Source organism: Camelus ferus, chromosome 23, assembly GCF_009834535.1.
Source record: "Camelus ferus isolate YT-003-E chromosome 23, BCGSAC_Cfer_1.0, whole genome shotgun sequence".
Lineage (NCBI taxonomy): Eukaryota > Metazoa > Chordata > Mammalia > Artiodactyla > Camelidae > Camelus > Camelus ferus.
In genome coordinates this window covers 22,791,406-22,811,307 of record NC_045718.1, presented here as the reverse complement: position 1 = coordinate 22,811,307, position 19,902 = coordinate 22,791,406, and the positions used below count along the sequence as shown (strand labels likewise).

Here is a 19,902-nt window from a genome sequence, read left to right as displayed (position 1 = left end):
GAAGTCAGGGTGTTTCCTGGTGCGCTGTTGGGAAGACAGCGAAGCTCATACCTTAGAATTTTAGAGAATGTGCATGTTTGTGTCAAATGGACGCAGTGAATTGGGTTGATAATTTTCCATAATTTCTTGTTTTTACATTTCTCTCATTGAAAGTCTTTATCACATAGCCTTTAGGAAGAGATTGGGAGAACTTTCAAAGGTGATTTACAGCATGATATGTGTGAGTTTGTAGGTGGTAAAATGCTTGGACAGGTTAAAGTTCTGTGAAGCAGGAAAAGAGTTATTTTGTGTATGATACCTTTTCCAGAATAAGACCGTGTCTCCACGGGGCTCTAAGCAATCAGGTATTGTAACAGCAGAGCCCTTGTTAAATCTCACCGTGCATGGGCCATATTGGTGCTTTTGTTCTTGGATCCTGAACTTCCCTCTTTGGGATAGTAGCTACTAGCTACGGGTGGCTATTAGCATTCAAATTTAAGTTAATTAAAGTTAAATAAAATTAAAACCTTTGTCCCTCAATTGTACGAGCTACAGTTTAAAAACACTCAGTAGCCACATGTGGCCAGTGGCTCCTGTACTGGAAAGCTTGGATATAAAACTTTTCCATCATTCCAGAAATTCCTGGTGGGCAGTGCTGCGGGTGAGGTGGCAGAAGTGGAGGTCAGAGTGTGTATCTGAATTGTGAATACTCCTAGGTTTTGGCGTCAGTCATATCTCCTTTCCTCCCCTGCACCCCGACCCCTGTTGTATCCTGAATACACTGTGGCCAGTGGCCTGTGCTCAGGAGGTTTAGAGGAGAACAGAGGTCAAGTGTTCTGTGCCCATATCCTGGCTGTGCCACTTACTGGCCGTATGAACTTGGGCACATTGTTTACCCAGAGCCTCCATCGTCTGATCTAAAAATGAAGGTAACAAGCCCAATCTGACTGTGAGGATGAAAGGAGAGAACGCATGTGAAGTACTCAATTTGGCACAGGGTAAATTCTCAGTAAGTGTTTACTGTCATTGTCATCCTCCTCCTCATCATATTATTATCATCTTCAGCATTATTATTCTGTCTCTGTTAGGCAAGGACAAGGATGCTGAAGAGTGTGTTTTCCAGGCAACGGTACTGTGTGCATTTTGAAATGTGAGCAGACAGAGGACCGGCAGGGGGTACAAACGATCATTAAGCAGCTTTGCATAACTCAAACCTCTAATGATATGAAACTGACATTGCATATTGAGTTCAGTTCAGTCAACATTTATTGACCACCTACTGTATGTTAAGAGTTTATAAGCTGGCATTGTACAAAGCTCTGTGATGGGCCCTGGAGGTGATGTGGAGGTGAACCCCTGACCTCAGGTGCCTATAATCTGCCAGAGAGAGGGAGACAAGAACAAAGGGTAAGAGTATACAAACAACTGTGTGAGAAAGGCAGTGGGCAGGCTGCAGTCAGGACCGTGAGGGAGATGCACACAGGGCAGAAGAGGTAGGCCCAGAGCACGAAAGGCTTCCATCCTGCTCAGGGAACATGGGAGCCCTGTCTAGGGAGTGGTAGGTGAGACGGGCGCTGATGGATGGGGTGACGTTGCACTTGGTGTGATGGGCCTGGGTGGTCCTCCCAGGAAGGGTGGGCACGAATGTGCGTGGAGGTGTGAATGCTGTCTGTGTTAGGAAGAGTCGGCCTGAGGTCTTGAAACCTTGAGAGATTAGGTCTGAGGGGACGGCTGGGTCACACCGAAGAATGGTCTGAATGCCAGGCCCAGGTGTTGACCTAATTGAGTCGGCAGTGGGGAGCCATGGCGGGTTGTAAACTTTCTGCTTGGTTCCACTAGAGTTTTCAAAGAGAAGGATGCATTCCTTTGGTGGGGGAGGGAAGATGGGTGAATGGCTGTGTTTGATCTTCTAAAGTCACCGAGTTTGTCAGATGGCATTTCTGCAGCAGAGCAGAGAACAAAGTTAAGTACACAGGGGGCCCCTGCAGATGTGCGGCGGTGCACAGGCTCTCACGCTGCCATTTTTCATCGCACCGGCCGCTCTCGCCCGCCTGGGTGGCAGGGCCACATCCCGGGGCGGGGGGGGGAGGCAGACACAGATGAGGCGGTGGGATTGAGTAAGGAGCAGAGGGGTCCATTTGGACCCTTTCTTTTTTTAAAAGGAGGAGGCAGTGGCTTAATGGAGCACTTTTTGATCTTCACTTAAGTTTCTTTATTCTATTGCCACATGCCTTTCATTAGCTTTTCAAAATTAGTATCGAGTTATTCCTCCTACTCAATACCACATGCACACACGTAGCTGGATTCCTAAGCCACATGGTGTCTGTGATTCCACAGCATAAAACTGAAATTGTCCAGCTTATTTCCTCTCACGGACTTGGGTTGTTTCAGTGGATGGCTAAACAGGAAACAGCAAATTAATCAGTTAACACGTGAAAAATACGAGCTGCCAGTAATTCCCTCCATCTTCTCCAAGGTTTCTCAGGACCATCTGCAGAGCTGTAGGATTTCCAATATATCATTACGCTCTCATTTTCCAGCTTTGGGAAATACTGATTTCCACCCTCCCACAGTTTCATGATTGAGATGGGATGTTTCTTGCAGTTTTGAGGTCACCTCTTTGGGTGTAGTGTTTCATGAAAAGCTATTAAATTAGAGTAATTTTTGTATAGAGGGTATTTTAGAGTCAAGGGAATGAAGCACTTTGGAGGTTTGCTGTGAAAAGATCAGCCCCTCCCCCCACCCTCAGTGTCTGCAGTGTGCCTCGGAGGGCCCCACCGGGACACACGGCTCAGAGCCCCTTCTGACGTCCCCTTGGGGCTCAGAGGGAAACAGAGCACATCTGTGTCCTCCTTGGTGCTCACCAGCTTGGGGGCGGTAGGAGGTGGGGAAGGGCGGAGGCAGCCGGGCCCACGACTTGAGCATCCCCAGGCCACCACGTGGGATGGGACAAGCTTTAGAATCCCCATGCCAGTCAAGGTCTCAGGAACTGACTGGCCTCTCTGTCTTGAATTTATTCTTCCAGACTCCGTAACACGTTCCCGGTAAATGTTTAACAAGCCCTGTAAACACACCCACCGTCCTTGAAGGGGGAGTTGGGAAGCAGTGTGTGCAGTGGGCTCTAACCCCGTGGGAGCCAGCACAGTGCTGGTCCAGGTGGTGGAGACATCAGCTGGTCAGCCACCTGGCTGTTACCTTCCAGAGCGCCCCTGAGGTGGTTTAGCTGTCAGAACCTCTTTTGCTCCAAAGGTCTCATCAAGTAACCTGTGATGAGCCTGTTCTGCCTTCAGGAGGCTCTGAATTAATTTGCTGGGATTGTGCCGGTGGAGAAAAAGCCCAGACCCCGTCCCTTCCTAGGCTCAGCTTTTGAAGGGGCGATGCCCAGAAACTCATTTTCCTACCTATTCTCATTGTTTAAAAACATGTAAGCACTTACAGAGCACTTGTAATAAAAGTGAGTCTGAGAGGCAGGCAGATAGGGAAGAAGAAGGTCAATGAAAAAAGAACTATTCCTGGGCCCTCCGGAGTTAAGGTGGCAGCCCCCAGACATGCCTTGAAATAGCCTAAGTCATGGTGGGAGCCACGTTACAAAAGTAAAAGTGGAGCTCGGTCCTAAAAATCCCAACCGTTAATTCGAAGGAGTAAAGGGAGATTCAGGAAGCGAGGCTAATCAGAAACATCTCCTGGGAAAAAGAGCTTTTAAGGTTTGCAAGCAGAATGGCAAGTGCCTCCCACTGCTTTCCGTTTTGATAGGATCTGGCCCTGGAAGAAGCCGTTCTGGAGGAGCTGACGCAGAAGGTGGCTCAGGAGCACAAAGCCCACAGGTAAGGCATGTGGACCAGGGGCGCCGCCCAGCACAAGGCCACTGTCCTGCCCGCCCCCTCCCACAGCCCCTGCACAGTCACTTTCTTTCAGCAGGTAATTCAGCTTGTCCTGAGAGGTGCACGTAGATTTGAAAACTGTCCTACCTGCCCCTACTCCCTTTTCTTTTTCTCTCTCTCTCCCTTTTTTTTTTTTCTTTCTCCCTCCCTTTCTTTTCTCCCCCCTTTTCTTCTTCAACACCAGTCAGCTCACACAGATGAGGAGTTGTTGGCCAGAGGAATTCCTCGCTCTGTGACTGACTGTCCTAAAACTCTGTTGTCAGACCCAGGAAGCCTGGCGCTGCTTGTGCTGAGAGCTGGAGAGCTGCTCTGGGTGGAAAAGTCAGGATCAGAGGGAAAGACTGAGACTGAAGGCAGCACTGAAAGCGTGAACAGGGCTGCTTGGAGCTCTTTGGGACCCGCAGCAAACAAACATCCTTCCCTTCCGACCTCAGGCGACCTGTGCAGTGGTCCTAGGCTCTCTTAGCTTGGCTACTTGGCTCCCAAAATATCATTCTCATAAACTTTTTTTCTTTTTCTTTTCTTTCTTTTTTCCCCCCCTTGTTTCCTTGTTTTTAACAGTGGAGATTTTTTTCCCAGGTGGGAGAAAAATAACTTTTTTTTTTTTTTTTAAAGCAGACAACATTATTCACCAGGATGTCTGGAATAATTATTTAGTGTTATAGGGCTTTGGCTCTTAATTAAATACTTCATCCCACTCTTATTATTCCCAGTTGAGTACAAGGCTACTGGGAAATACGTTAATGAATTACGTAGTAATGCACCATGCCCGCACAGTTGGGTGATGATGGCTTTTCCCAGAACTGAAACCACAGTTCTGGAATTTGCCACCAGGAGGGTAAGATCTTCCACTGACTTTGTCACCCTTAACCATTTCCTCCTTTGATGCTCTTTTAATTTTAGTGGAATCCTGCCAGCAGAAGCTGAGCTTATGTACATCAACGAAGTGGAACGTTTGGATGGATTTGGACAGGAAATCTTCCCTGTGAAGGTAGCATACCCTGGCCTTGTTTTAGCTGGCTCAGAACAGCACAGGCACTTGGAGAATCAGTGCTGATCAATAGCAGAGAGCCAGAAGGCTTGGCTTTCTTGTTGTATGTGGCATTAGTTAGCAAGTCCAATTTACTTTAGGTAAAAGCGAGCACTTTCTCATAACTGAGAGATTCTGAAGCTTTCCATGGTCTTCAGCAGAGTATCTCATTTGTAAGACAGCCTTCTGAGTGAGCATCAAACACCAGTCCGTCTGGTGCCGCAAAGGTATCAAGGTCACATCCAGCCTCGCAACTGGACCAGTAGCAAACGTCACGTGTGCCTGAAGTCAGACCCTCCGCAGCAGTTTTCTGCCCCATGCTGCTTCTCTCTCCTCCTCTTTGGGCTGATACGGTGATGATTGTCTGCAGGTAGAAGGAAACATTTCCTGTGTGCAGTCATACTTGATCTCCAACTCTGCAGAGCCTCTGTTGTGGGTTTCCAGCCCCTTTGGTGTTTTCTGGAAACTATTACAGCCTGTCCCGTCCTTTGCCACAGATCCACCTCCTGAAGTGGGTGTGGCAGGGGGTCGTGGTGCGTGGTCATTTATAGAGCTGAGTCCATCATCCAAACTCATTTTCCTCTCTCTGCCGACCCACTTTACAAAAGATGGAGTTTTATCAGAAACCTAAAGCAACTGGCACATTTCAGCAATTTGGGAGACGCCTGTAATTTCAGCATAAACATTTCACTCCAAACTGGCTCTGCTGGCTGTTTTATAAGTGTTCTGTTCCCCCTCTGTTGCCCGTTTGCAATTTGCCTTAATGAGAACTGCCCATGTGTATCAAGTAGAATCGAGCAGGGTGGCCGCAGCTTGCGAAAAAGGCTAAATGGCTCTTTTTTAGATTTGTTTAATTTTCTTTTGCTTCTCTAATGGTTGCCCTTCGTAGGGCTGTAATCCATTTTCCTTGCGATAATGCCTTACGAAGCCATCTGCATCCCACTTAGGTTTCAGCAGCCCATACATAGTCATGATATCTGGGGCCATTGAAAAATCAGAGTAAACTTTTCTCCACTTCTAGAAAGCTGGCTTCTCGGGCCCTGGAAGTTGGAGGCCGTGGAAGTTTGGTTGTGGCTGGCATGGGCTTGTGTCGTTTTTAGTAATTCTGAACTGTGAAACAGGGGCAGATGAGATGGTGTTGAAATCCACTGTGCTTGGTTCTGGTGGACTTTCTAGGATGTCCTTTAGTGGGAAAGAACAGGGTGGGTACTGGCGCTCGCTCTGAGTGGGCAGACGGGCCTCGCTGACTCACTGCCTCCCCCTCCACATATCTGTTCATGACTAAGGTGACCACCTACAGACTACGTGATTCCTGGCGACTGACCCAAGGCTGAAGGGTGGGGCAGCAGTACCAGTGGGGACGGTGACGGGGTCAGCTCAGAGTTAGGTGAAAAAGCAGCCAGGAAAGTACGCAGGGACAGGCTGCATGTGGTGATGGGGTCCTTTCGTTTGAGTACAGGTCCTTACTGACCAAGGAAGGTTAAAAAAGTGTGCTGTGGCTGTGTCTCAGTGAAGGACATTTGCATTTAGTGTGGGTTCTTCCATGAGTGGGTCCTCAGAAATTTTCAACATCGGGGAGGGGGATGGGTCGGGTACCAATCCGTTTTCTGGCAGGCCCCCCCCCACCCCCCCCCCGCCACAGACACAGGGGCCGCCCCAGCCTCAGTTGCTCCTGTATTGTCCAAACACATGGCCGTGGAGGGTGGGTGGCGCACTTCTGGAACGGGTCAGAGTCTGGAGTCTCAGTCTTTGGCTGAGTTGGACACTGAACCCTTAAGTTTTGGGGCTTTTTTTTTTTAAAGGTGGTTTTTTTTTTTTTTCAGTTAATTATGTTTTATTTACTTTTTTGCTGAGGAGGGTAATTAGGTTTGTTTGCTTGTTTATTTATTTTTAATGGAGGCACTGGGGATTGAACCCAAGACCTCGTGCATGCTAAGCACACACTCTCCCACTGAGCTATACCCTCTCCCACTGAGCCCTTAAGTTTTGAGCAATGCAGTGCCCCGGGCATCCATCCTGCATTTTTCGTTCTTCCGTTGTCCCACCCTGGTGGACCATTCCTCCCGGGCCTCCATCCCCAGCAAGACTTCTATACCCATCTCCTGGCCACATGCCCAGGGAATTCTTTCCACAGAATTGTCCTTTCTCTTCCCATCTCTACTTCACCTATTTTCTTTTCCCACATAGACTTTTTTTCTATAATATAACTTAACCTTTAACTTCTCGCAGTTACCAAGGCCCTTTATCCCTCCCTATGTCTTTCTCTCTGAACTCTCTCTCTCTGCTTTTGTGTTGTCCTATCCTCTCTCTCTCTCCCACCCTGTTAGGAGACGCCTCCTTTAATGGAAGCTTTGGGAGGTGGATTTAGGAGAGGTCACTGAGAAGGGACACTGTCCATCTTTGTGTCTTAAATGGGGTAGAGTGTTCTGAGGAAGGCAGAGGTCTATCTTTTCCGCCTTAGGCCCAGTTGGGCATGGATCTCCTCTCACTCCACTAAGAGGATGTCCCCCAAGTGAAAGCAAAGGACCAAGTGACAGCTGACTCACTGGATGCTGAGCCTGGCTCCCACTCTGCTCTCAAGAACTCTGGCAACCAGGTTGTGCTCTCCCAGGCAGGAGGTTGGAAGCCCCTGACTGGACCAAGAGACTGGACCAAAGACAGTACATCTGGGTTCACGCACACAGGGCCCAGCAGATTGCCCGACAGTGAAGTCTAGGGTCCCCGTGCCCTTCCTGTGCTCACAAAGGCCCTCACTAGTGTTGAGCATCCCACTCCGGAACGTGACTAGACAGCTGAGCAGCAGCACCTCTCGACGATGCCCTACTCAGGGCAACAGGGGTCAACGCCACGAGAAGGAAGCAGCCGAGAGATGCAGAGCTTCTAGGGCGAAGGCCCCCTGGCCCAAAAGCTCATCCTGAGTCTCAGTGATTAAAAACAGTAACAATAAAATAAACATATCTTACCTCCTTGAAGGAGTAGATCACTTTTAAAAGGGAACACTCAGAAAATAAAGAACTCTCAGAAATTTTAAAATATGATATCAGAAATGGAGAACTTGATAGGTTAGAAGACTAAATTAAGAAAATCTCACCCAAAAACAAAGTAACGGGGCATGGGAGGCAGGAGGTAAAATTTGGGGGCCAACCCAGGATGTTCAGTTCAACACCTGAGTAATGGGAGTTGTAAAGGAGTGGACAGGGGAAACAGAAGGTAGTAATTTGAGAAAATATCCCGGAACTGAGGAACATGAGGTTCTAAATTGAAAGGTTGAGCATAGTGGCTGCAAATAGACACACTGGGGCTTTAAGTAATAGAAGTGGGTCCCTTTGAGGAGAGGAAATGGTGGGGCCGGGTCTGCGGCTGGCTGCTTTTAAACAAGATCTAAAGAATATTCAGTTCTTCAGACTATGTGCATATGGAATTGCACATATACAATGTGCGTATGTGATCAAACTACGTGGGTGTATAATTTTGACTTAAAAAACAAAAACTAAGGTTAAAAAAGATATTAATAGATGTTCATGAAAGAGAAAATCTTAACTGCCAACAAGTCTGAGAAAACCCTAAAATTCCTTCTTAAGCAGGAAGTGTGTGTGTGACAAACTGAGATAAAAGAAGAAAATGTATCTGTGTGGTATTTTAGGATGTGCAGTGGGGTGTTTCCCTTCAGGTCCTGGTTGTCTTATTGCCCTGGCGCCATCTGTGATTCATTCCACGTATGGGCGAGAAACGGGGTGTGGTCCCCATGGGGAGGCTGCCAGACCGCTGGGCGTTTGTTTCATCACAGCTGTTTTGTTGATCTTACGCAGGACAATCATGGAAACAGTGTGCACCTGGGCATCTTCTTTATGGGGATTTTCGTGAGAAACAGAATTGGAAGACAAGCAGTGATCTACAGGTATTCTGACTTGTGTCTTTCTCCTTTTTCCCCTTGAGGCACCCTAGAAAACCCTGCTGAGGGTGAAAGTTACCTAAATGAGTTCAGAGCCAGACCATGGATCAGAGTTGAGCTTTTTTCACCTCAGAGAAGATCAACGCTTCTCAGGATTTAAGTGGTTATGGAGAAATTCATCTCACTTTCCCTGGGGGTTTATTTGGGGATGGGGGATGGGGGAAGCTCTTTCTTTCCACCTGACTCCCAGAAATGCATAGTTGAACCCCCACTGAGTCAGAAGAGTGGAACCAAACTCTGTGAGTCTGGCTGGAAAGGGGCTCCTGCAGATAATGCCTGAATTACCCATGATGGGTCATTAAATCCAAACTGAGTTCTTTCCGTTGACTTGCACCCTCTGCCTCACCATGTGTGCTAGAAAAGTACAAACGAATTTTCATAGTACCAGAAGAGGATTATTTGTGAAGGTATGTTTTGAAAAAGCAATCAATTGGTGATTATAAAGTAAAGACCTTTGGGACTTTTTATTATCTTGACTCTTCAACCCTCTTTTCCATTTAACGTGAGGAGGAGCAGGATAGGGGAGTGGCAGCATCCCCTGCGCCACATGTCCATGAGCCTGCTTTGTATTGGTGCCCTCGGATCCCATCATTGTGTCAACAGTCTGAAAAATCGAATGCTTAGTTTCATTTATGAGGGCATGATGGCCTCTTATTTACTGGGAAAACAGCTTTTCCATGATGGGCACAGCGGCATGTCTAGGGCAGGTGATCCAGGGCAGCTCTTAGAGGCAAAGCACAGTCCGCCACCTGGAAGTGAATCCTTGGCCAACCATGTGCTCTGCAGATCAGCAGTTACTGCAGGTTATTTTGAGAAAGTTTTCCCACTAAATCTTCCCCACTGGCTTTTATTTTCCTCGGTCCTACCCTGCCATTATTTTCCATATATTTTCTCTTCCTTATTGAATAGAGACATTATTGAAACAGGAGTAGAGAGATCTTTGGGGCTGCGGAATAAACTTTGATTTTTGGACATACTTAGTCAACTCCGTACACCTATTACAAACTGAGCAAAATGTATAAATATGTGCAGAGTTGTGACTATACATTTTTATGCCCATTTAAAGCCGTCCAGGCATTTTGTCTCACACGGGGCTCCACAGCTAAATCAGTGCTTCCGTTTCACCCTGAGCCTGGAGAACTTTAATAGAAGAAAGCAGCAATTTGAAAGTTTGCTCATCATAAGCCCTTCACAGGTTTTGTTCAGTTTCCTTAGGGACTGCTTCCAGACTGCTTCCTTAGCACTTACCTTGAAACCCTTACAAGATGGGAGTTGACATCTACTATAGTGTCGTGTTGATTGTGTCACTAGGTGAAGTCAAATGGTGGAGTGAGGAGTGGATCCAGAATTTTGGCAGTTGGTTTGAAGGAATGGAGCTAGAGGAGAGCAAGTATCTTTGGAGACTTTCACTGAGGAGCGTGTAGCTATGAGTCCAGGCAGATGAGACCTGGTGGAATGGTAAGCCGGCAGACAGCTGTGCAGGGCCGCTGTAGAGTATGGCCCCAGCAGACGTACGTAAGCACAGGTGGCACTGATGCAATGGAAAGGTGGCCAGAGGAAAAGCTGGAAGGGACCGAACTTGTTCATCCCCGATGAGCAGAGCGAATGGGACTAAATCTTGTCCTCCTTTGTTCCCAAATTGCCTCATCTCCAAAGTAGGAACAAAAATAGCTGCCTTGTCTGCCTTAGACAGTTGATAAAAATGATAAAAAGAGCTGCACTCTATACAGATGGGAAGCAATATTATTACTTTTAACTGTTTCAGCAAACACTTGTATGCTGTGCGCGGGGTACTCGGTGCTTGGAATACAGAGCTAAAGAAAGCAGACTCTACCTGGGGCATGGGGCTATGGTCGAGTTTGGTTAGTTAGGGATCTGGTCACAGAAGTAAACAATTGTAACACAACGTGGTGACCGATAGAGGACTACGCCAGGTTCTTTCCTGGTGTGTGGGTCACTGGGATGAGGAAAGGCTTCTGGGAGAAGGCAACTCGTTGTGAGTCTTAAAGGAACCATGCAGGAAGAGGTGGAAGTGTAGAGAGCAAAAGCAAGATGGAGTGAAAAGGCAATGGGCAGGGAGTTACAGGTTGAGGAACGGAGTGAAGGGTAGGTAGTAGTAAGAGAGAGTTAGAAATTAGCTCCAAGTAGAAAGGGAGGCAGGAGCTTACCTTCCCTTGTCTGATGGTTCCTTCTGTGTATCTCATTTTAGATAAGATCTTGAAGAAAGAGAAGGAAATTTGTCTGTGTGTTTCTTTTTTTTTTTTTAATTGAAGGATAATTGATTTACAATGTATTAGTTTCTGGTGTACAGCATAGTGATTTAGTTTTATATATATATATATATTTCTTTTCATTTTCTTTTCCATGGTGGTTTATTACAAGATATTGAATATAGTTCCATGTGCTATATGGTGGAACTTGTTTGTGTGCACTAGATCAGAAAAATGTAGGCGTATTACCCACTCACCGGGCATTTTTTTCCTAAGTGGCATAGTCCCATCTGTAGTGTACATTGCAACACCGAATCTCTGTGGATGCTTCAACCAAGACTCCTGGAAACAAACGACTTTTAATGCTCCTCCATCACTCAGAGTGAAGATCAAGGGGAATGCTTTGTTGGTTTGGAAATGGGGAAAGCAAGGCAGCGGAAGTCTTTTGCACATTTTCCTCATAAAGGAAAGTACACCTTATCAACCACAGTATCTAGTGTAGTTTACATAGGATTTCTTTTTTAGCTGAAGTGTTGTTGATTTACAGTGCTGTGTTAATTTCTGGCATACAGCACAGTGATTCAGTTATACATACATATATATATTCTTTTTCATATTCTTTACCATTATAGGTTATTACAAGATATTGAATATAGTTCCCTGTGCTGTACAGCAGGACCTTGTTGTTTATCTACTTTATACATAGTAGTTTGTATCTGGAAGTCCCAAACTCCAAATTTATTCCCCCCTCCCTCCTTGTAACCATAAGTTTGTCTTTTATGTCTGTGAGTCTTTCTGTTTTGTAAAAAGTTCATTTGTCTCATTGTTTTAGATTTCACATATAAGTGGTATCATATGGTATCTGTCTTTAGCTTTTTTATTTCACTTAGTATGATTATGTCTAGGTCCATCCATGTTGCATGTTGCTGCAAATGGCATTGTTTCATTCCTTTTTATGGCTGAATAAGTATTCCATTGTGTATATACAGCTTCTTTGTCCAGTCAGCTGTGGGTGGACATGTAGGTTGCTTCCATGTCTTGGCTGTTGTAACATGGGATTTTTACCTGTTTAAATTGATGCCTGTTGCATTTTCTTTATTTTTCTGCTTTGAGAGAAGAAACACTTAGCTTTTAAAAATATAGTTAAGTGATAATTTGTAAAACGAGATTTGGCAAAAGCAGATGCCCCTTCTATGCTGTCATAAATGCATAGACCGTCTTTGGGCAGATGCACTTAGATTTCTTTTGCCCAGGTGGAGTGACATGGGGAACATCAGTCACAACAAGTCGACTATTCTGGTGGAGCTCATCAACAAAGAAGAGACTGCCCTCTTTCACACGGTAAACAAGGCGGACATGCAGAGGCAGGGTCTGGCCAGCAGCTTGCTGTTTGACTTCTCAACTCATAATGTCCTTTCCTCGCTCTCCCATGTCATGAGAGAATAAATATTCTGTTGAACCTATAACTTTCCCATCCTTGCTCAGTGCTGTCATCACTCATTTCCAGAGGGTGGTGGTGATTTCATGTTCACAGTACCAGGTTTCCAGGCTGTTTTGACTCTAGAGTTTCAGTTCCTCTGCTGGCCTTGGTGGTGGTGGACCACGTTGTCTGGCATGCCCTCCACTAGTAACCCCTGATTATCTTGCATGGTGTTTTCTTTTGCTGGCTGGTCTGGGTTTTCTCCCCCATCGGAGCCCAAGCCTACGCCTCAGTAAACTGGGTGATTGCCCTTCTGTTGAGTGCCTCCCTGAGAGCCAAGGCGGTTTATGCATCTTCCTGCCTCCCATTTAATGATGCTAGGTGTTCATGCCATGCTCTGCCTCGATTCACTAATTGATTTTTAAAGTACTTGGTTTGGCATTAGGTAGAGACGTGCCAGATCATTGGTATTAACCCCAGTGCCTTGGGTGTACAGGGTTCTCTAGCAGACGGTATTGTCTGCCACCCTTGGGTGGGCTTCATGGGTGTGGCTGCTGCTGATTTCAACATGCCAGTTTGTGGCTTAGAGTATCATTTTGTGCTTGCTATGAAAGGAGGAAGGGATGTGTCCCTGCTCGGAGGAATCCTAGTGAGATGCATGCACAATCAAACAAATGTTTATGTTTTTCTCTGTCTCTTCTTTTCCAAGGATGATATTGAAAATGCCAAGTATATATCTCGATTGTTTGCTACACGGCACAAGTTTTACAAACAAAACAAAATCTGCACTGAGTAAGTAAACATTTCATCCACCCTCTCACTGGGTAGCTTGGTCAGCTTAAATTCTGGTGCTTTCGGGATGTTGTAGATTGCTTTTTCCACGCACTCTCTTCCCTCATTCCTTGCAGAAGCTCTAAAGCAGGGAGTACAGCCAGGCGGGAGGGAACGAGCTTTAATGATGAAGACTGTCTAGTGTAGTCCATATGCCTAGAGAGAAAATAATTTGCAGATTGGCTGGGAATGCTCGACCTCCTGGACAGGTTGGCCCACATCAGTGCCTTTCAGCCTCAGCTGTGAGTTTGGAGGAGCCGAGCGGTTCCCAATTTGCTGGGGTGCCCCTTGTGTGTCAGATGTGGCGACTGTTCAGAGGCGTGTAGCTGAGTGACGAGCCAACTTGAAAGAGAAGACGCTGCTGTCATCCTCAGCCCCGGGTCGCTCACACAGCGGGCTAACCCTGCGTGTGCCTCTGGGTCACGTCACCTGCCTGTAAATGAGAGGCCAGGGTAATTAGAGGAAGACTTGGAAGACACTAATAGATGTCACAAGCCCACGTGTGTTTTTTAAATTTAATTTGGAAATAAAGAGGGTACAGGGAGTCTGATGAGGGAACTTAATGGTGACCTGACCTCGGAGATGGCGTGCGGGGCTCACGCTGTCAGTGCCTTTCCTTTGGTTGCCATCAAAAGATGTCCCTCCGCAGAGCAGTACGTCTGCAGTTGGGGCGCCCAGGGTGCTTCATTTTGTTTCAAAGCACCTCAGGGATGTAAATGCAAGAGAAGAAGAGCTTTCCCACTTGCCCAGTGGACACATCCTAGAGCGAGAAAATGCCACCCTGGAGTAGTTCCTGCTGAAGAAGGCGCTGCCTTAGAACTAACAGGAGCAGACTTTTTTCTCTCTGCGATGGAGGCTCTTTCAAACCAGTCGTTACAACTGGCCACTGTCCGAGTCTGAAAGTACGTTTGATGGTACAGTCGGCCCTCTGTATCTGTGGGTCTCACATCCATGGATTCAACCAACTGTGGATCAAAAATACTTTTTAAAAAATTCTAGAAAATTCCAAAGAGTAAAAATTGAATTTGCTCTGCACTGACAGGTATTTACATTGTATTAGGGATCATAAGTAATCTAGAGATGATCTAAAGTATGTGGGAGGATTTGCATGGGTTTTATGCAAATACTATGCTATTTTATAGACAAGAATTGAGCATCCCTGGATGTCGGTATCCAAGGTGGATCCTGGAACCAGTGCTCCTTGGAGACCGAGGGATGGCTATACTGGGCCTGCCAGCAAACTCTGCAAATGTGAATCAGAGGAGCACTGATTAGGGAGCAGCAATTTAAGCAGCTGTATCCATGTGACGGGTGTACACGTGCATACATGCACGCACACACGCACAACATTCTTACAGATTCCCTGTAGGTGTGATGTCTTTGCAGTTTTCTGCTGTTGCCTTTGATTTGCTGGAATGTCTTTGACATTAACAAGAATTCTGTAGTTGACTTCTCTAGGGTGAATTTAAAAAGGAAACTGTTTTGAGAAGTGAATTTCACTATCGTCTTCTGGTTTAACCATTCGTTAGCAAGTGGTTTTACTATACAATTTTCTAAGTGTTTATATTTCTTTTGTGGCCTTTTCTTCTAATATGAGTGAGCATCACATATTAGACAGAAAACTAAGGAAATTCTGTTTTCCCTTCTACTTCTGTAATAACTGTTCCTTCCTTCTTCCTAACCAAGTATGGGAGGTTCCTAACCTCTTATTTGATAAAAACTGGGATTCTCTGAAAAGCATACCCCCTTCCCCTATGTAGACAATAAATTCTGTATACAGTTTCAGAGTGTCAGCACAGGCTGAACGAAGGCCTGGGGTAGCCCTCTGGAGTTTTATGAAATTAGCAGCATCTGAAGACCATCCTTCTCCAGAGATCTCCACTTTCTGAGCTCTGAAAGACTGTCATTGACTTTTATTTCCCTTATAATTTGTCTTTAGAATTAAGCTTCATTCTTCTGATACTCCTTTGTAAAACTTATCATGAAAGTATGTTCTGTTCCAAACATTTTGAACATTAAAAAAGGATCAAAAAGGAAATGGAAATTATTCTTAGCTTGATCACCCAGAAGTAAGAAATGTCTCTCTTTTGATATAATTCTTAACCCATCTTGTCTACTTTCCCCTCTTCTCCCTCTCTTGTCTGTCTTGTCTTCTTGTACATGGTACATAATAGTAACCATCCTCATTTTTTCAACTTTTCACATAGACAATCAAATTCTCCACCGCCTATCAGACGCCAGCCCACCTGGAGCCGGTCCTCCCTGGTATGTATGAAATCTTCAGTTATCAAGTCGCTTGACTGAGGAGCAAGTGTCCTTTTGTTGTTAATGCGGGGGGGGGGGGGGATGGTTTCTAGGGCATCGTGACCAGGCGAGATCTGGAGAGAGCACAGAAGGGTGACCGTCTGCCACGCAGGTGTGATGCACACCCATTCTGTCCCTCTCGTGCTCACCCGTGTCCATCTCTTCTCTAAGTGTGGCTCAGAATTCACCCCCTCAAGCCTTATTCCAGGCTGATGAGACCACGTTCTTTCAGCATGCAACCTACTGTATGTGTGTGTGTTTTTTTTCCACTTACTTTATCACTATTCCTTATTTTGCATATAGACAAGACTTCAGTTTTAATCTCTACTAATTCTTTTTTATCCACTGCCATAGATCTGAATAAATTAGTCAGAAAATGACTACTTTAAATGAGAAAACACTGAATGAGTCAAGTTGATGGTCTCAGGTAGAGTATTCAGTGGGGAAGATTAATTGCACTTTTTTAATTTTAAGGCCAACAGAATATGCATCGATCCACTTTCCTACCTACTATTAGCTTTTTAAAAAAAAAACCCAACATTCTACTTAATCACGTGATAAGCAAACACAGCTTTAATTTCAATGCATGTGTTTTGTCCTAGACTGTGTTTTATTTTGAGAATTACTTAAGGATAATATAGCAAGATGTGGGACAGTTGGTTTTCTTTAAAGTAACTACTTGTTTTAAGTTATAATTCTTTTATTTTAGGTTATGACTTTATTTTTACACAAAAATAAACATGTGACCTTTAAATGTCTCTAGGTGCACAATTCTTTTGAGTTGATAGATGAATAAAATTGAATTTTCCTTCATACACAATGTATACTCTATAAGACGTCTTTAACTCGTCTTTTAAAAGGAAATTTTTGAATTTTTTTTTTTTCATGGAAAATGCATTGACATGAACTCTTAGAATTCTAGAGTTTGGTCATCATACTGTCACACAGTAATTCCTGAGAACCCATGTGAATATTATTAATCGCAGTGTTAATGCGTAATATCTCACAGGCGGCCCTTGCCTTGGAGATGTAGAGGGTTGCTTTGGGCTTCTCCCCTGAAGCACCAGTCGATTTGTTCGCAGGACTGGTTTCCTTATTCTTCTCCTTTGTCGGCATTATTTTCCTTTTCTCTTCTTTAGAGTCCACACGTCTTCGCTGGTGAGATAATTTTTCACTTGTGTCCACGAAACACCAGGGGAGGCAGAGCATCTCAGGGCTGTCCTGTGATGTGATCCCATCCTAATTATCTAGAGAAGAGGCAAAGACTTCCTATTTTATTTGGATGAAGACAATCTACAGGAAGCCAGATTCCTGGCTTCTCCTTTCCCTCTGCCCTTCAGGATTAAATCATTTCACCAAGAGTTCCTTGGGATGAGTGAGAGGAAAGCCAGATAACATTATCTCCTTCTGGCTTCCTCGCTGATAACCAGGGCTGCTGGTTGCTGTTTTTCTCTTGCCCTTCTGGCTCCTATATTGTGGCATCTAATTTGGTTTTGCATTAGCAGGTCTGGAAAGAAACAGAATAATAGATTAGAACATATATAAAGAGACGGGATAAATAATGTAATCCTGGAGTGGTGTTTGGAGGATTAGCTATCATTTCTCGCTTGCACACTCGTGCTAGTTCATAAACAGTCACTTACGTATAGGATTTTTTTTTTTATGAGAGTAAGAGAAGGCAGAGATGAGTCAACTTTGCCTTGCTGTGTATTTCTAGTCCCTTATATGAATCCTTCCCCACTTTTTTTTTTTAAAGCCTGAAAACTGGCTGTCCAATCATGGAAAAATTGAGTTGAGTTAGGTATTACCAAAAACAGGAAAAATATTTTTTTTTCCTGGGGATATTTGGGCAAGCTGATATAGTACCGTTTCTTTCTGAACTACTTAGATTAATTTCAATTCTTTTATTTCTTCTCCCATACTTCTTTTTAATGTTTGGATTTCTTACCTTCATGACCTTATTTATTTTCCCTTTTGATGCTTAAACATTATTTGTAGCAAAGGAAATAGTGGATGAGTTATTCACCCAGTTTCAGACTCTGCCTAGTGTTTTCTGTTGAGACACTGAGAAAGTGTGACCCCTGCTGGCTTTGGAGTTTTCTTGGCTTGTTGTGGATCACACTTAAGATTTTGATGTAAATTTGCAAGTGCGCCCAGCTGAACACTCCCCGTCCCTATTTGAGGTTGATGTAGCACCAGAAGGGAGCCAATTTTGAATAGAATTGCACAGGGTTCTTCTCCCTACTCTGATTACGTATTCTGAGTTATTCCTTTAAAAGGGAATAACTTTTGGGAGCTTTGCAAGTGTGTTAGAAAATAGATTATAAATAGGTACATTCACGTTGACTGTGGCCTCTGTCTCACCTTAAACCAGCCTCCTCCTTGCCCCCTTCCTGTTTCTCCAGTCTTAAGCTTAGTGATGAGAAGGGGGTGTAGATGCTTAGAAGAGGGTTGGGTGGAGGGCAGAGCTGCCACCGCGGGTGCCTCCCTGCAGGCGGGGTGAGCCATGGGGACTGTCGGGTGCTTGGGCTGTTCTCAGCAGAGTGACAGCCGCTTGTGCCAAGGCCTCCCACCTGTGCTGTGTTCTCTCCTTCAGCCCCGGCAGCAGCCGTACATCCTGCCTCCCATGCACGTCCAGTGTGGCGAGCACTACTCGGAAACACACACTTCACAAGGTAACTCTGGTTTACCCTTGTCCCTTCTTAAGATGTGAAGTTGAGTACCGGTGATCTGTACCCTTTTTTTTTCAAGATGACAGTGATACTTACATTTTACCTCGTTGTTGTCTGAATGGCAGCAACCATCAGCTGCAGTTTGTGAAAGGCATAGAATATCATTCACCCCCGAGAGGAAATTTCCCCAGAATTGACCACAAAGGGAGTGGGGGAAAGGCGTAAGCCTTCCCATAAGAGGGCTCCGAGAGGAGAAAGGGGCAGCCGAGCCCCACGGAGTACTCTTCACCCTCATTGCCGGTGTCAGAAAGCTTGTGACAGTCAGGTTTTTGTGGTGACAGAGAACACAGGCCTCCAGAATAAGTGAAAGAAACACACACATAATCTCAACCCCTCATTTTCACTCTTACTTCTCATCACCCCCACTGGCCCCTTTCTCAGTGCACTTGTTAAACTGTTTTATTCCTCTTTTTCTCCCTAAATACTCCCATGCAAAATGGGTGGGGGGAAAACCCATTTCAATAATAATAATTATAACAATTTGGGTTTATAGATCAGTTCCTTTCCTTAAACACTTTTTCTAAGCACTTGCACTGTGTTGTCTCATTTAATCCTCAGAATAAACCTGTGAGATGGGTACTACTATTATTTCCATTTTACAGGTATCGAAACTGGGATACAGAAAGGGTATCAGAGGAGCTTGGATATAAAAATTGGTATCTTGACTCTCAAGCCAGTGCTCTGAATCGTTACACTAACTGCATCTCAGAAAGGGAATGGGATTAAATGTTGGATGTTGACAACCTGTTAAATGGATAATTAGTTTCTGTGTTATCATATGCTAGCTGTTCTGAATCTTTCTGCACTGTCAAAAGTGTGAGCGTGGAAACTAAGATAATCAAGACCATGTAATTTAATAAAGCACTGCTTTTTATAAGCAGACTAGCTCAATGGGAAGGTACCAAACCCATCAGAGGGGGATAAATGCAGTGTGTTCCCCTAGTTTTCCTTGCTTATCTCATCTCATCTGGTCCATGCCCCCACCCCTCCTCTTCAGGCAGCCAAATGTTTTCAGTCACCCTGTTTGTTACCTTTTCAGCCTTTGTTTTCCTCTAACTTTGCTCATGCTTAAATCTATAGTGTAAAAATGAATATACTTTGCCCACAGAAATGTGTATTGGCAAGAGGTTACCTCCCTAGGGATGTGTGTATTATGGGGTGTGTTGGTGTGTGTTAAGAGAACACTGGGTACCTGGAATGGGCCTGACTTTAGACATCTGCTTTCTCTCTCCCTCAGTACCTCTTTAAACTGTTAATTTTCATGTGAAGTTGACCTCAATGATGAAACCAGTTCTAGAGGAGAGTTTCAGGCAGTGGCTAAAAAAACTCCCAAGTCTTATTTCCCTTCCACTGGTTGCTGATCAGAATGAAGCAGCCGTGCATGCTGCATCCTGCATCCTGGTGGTGCTGTTTGTCTTGGGTCTTGATGGATGCTCAGCAGTCCCTGGGATGCAGGGACCTTTTCCATTGCAGTCAGGAAGGTCAGCTCCAAGTACTCAGTAACTTCAAATCTACTGCCCTATTGAAGTTCTTGACTTCCTGGCCCAAATACCCAATTCTGTC

At 45.1% G+C, this 19,902-nt stretch overlaps 1 protein-coding gene across 4 annotated transcripts in view; it reads left to right on the top strand.

The window, feature by feature from the left end:
- PTPN14 (protein tyrosine phosphatase non-receptor type 14) overlaps positions 1-19,902 on the top strand; it is a 161,767-nt gene that overhangs the window by 113,098 nt on the left and 28,767 nt on the right. For all 4 annotated transcript variants that reach the window (XR_004314476.1, XM_032466470.1, XM_032466471.1 and 1 more), the window contains exons 6-12: positions 3,733-3,803; positions 4,764-4,851; positions 8,700-8,788; positions 12,306-12,393; positions 13,182-13,264; positions 15,511-15,568; positions 18,204-18,282. Coding sequence is in view for 3 of the 4 variants with exons in the window: in XM_032466470.1 (XP_032322361.1) it covers positions 3,733-3,803; positions 4,764-4,851; positions 8,700-8,788; positions 12,306-12,393; positions 13,182-13,264; positions 15,511-15,568; positions 18,204-18,282 (556 nt within the window). In the remaining variant the exon portion in view is untranslated. The remainder of the gene's footprint in view (positions 1-3,732; positions 3,804-4,763; positions 4,852-8,699; positions 8,789-12,305; positions 12,394-13,181; positions 13,265-15,510; positions 15,569-18,203; positions 18,283-19,902) is intronic.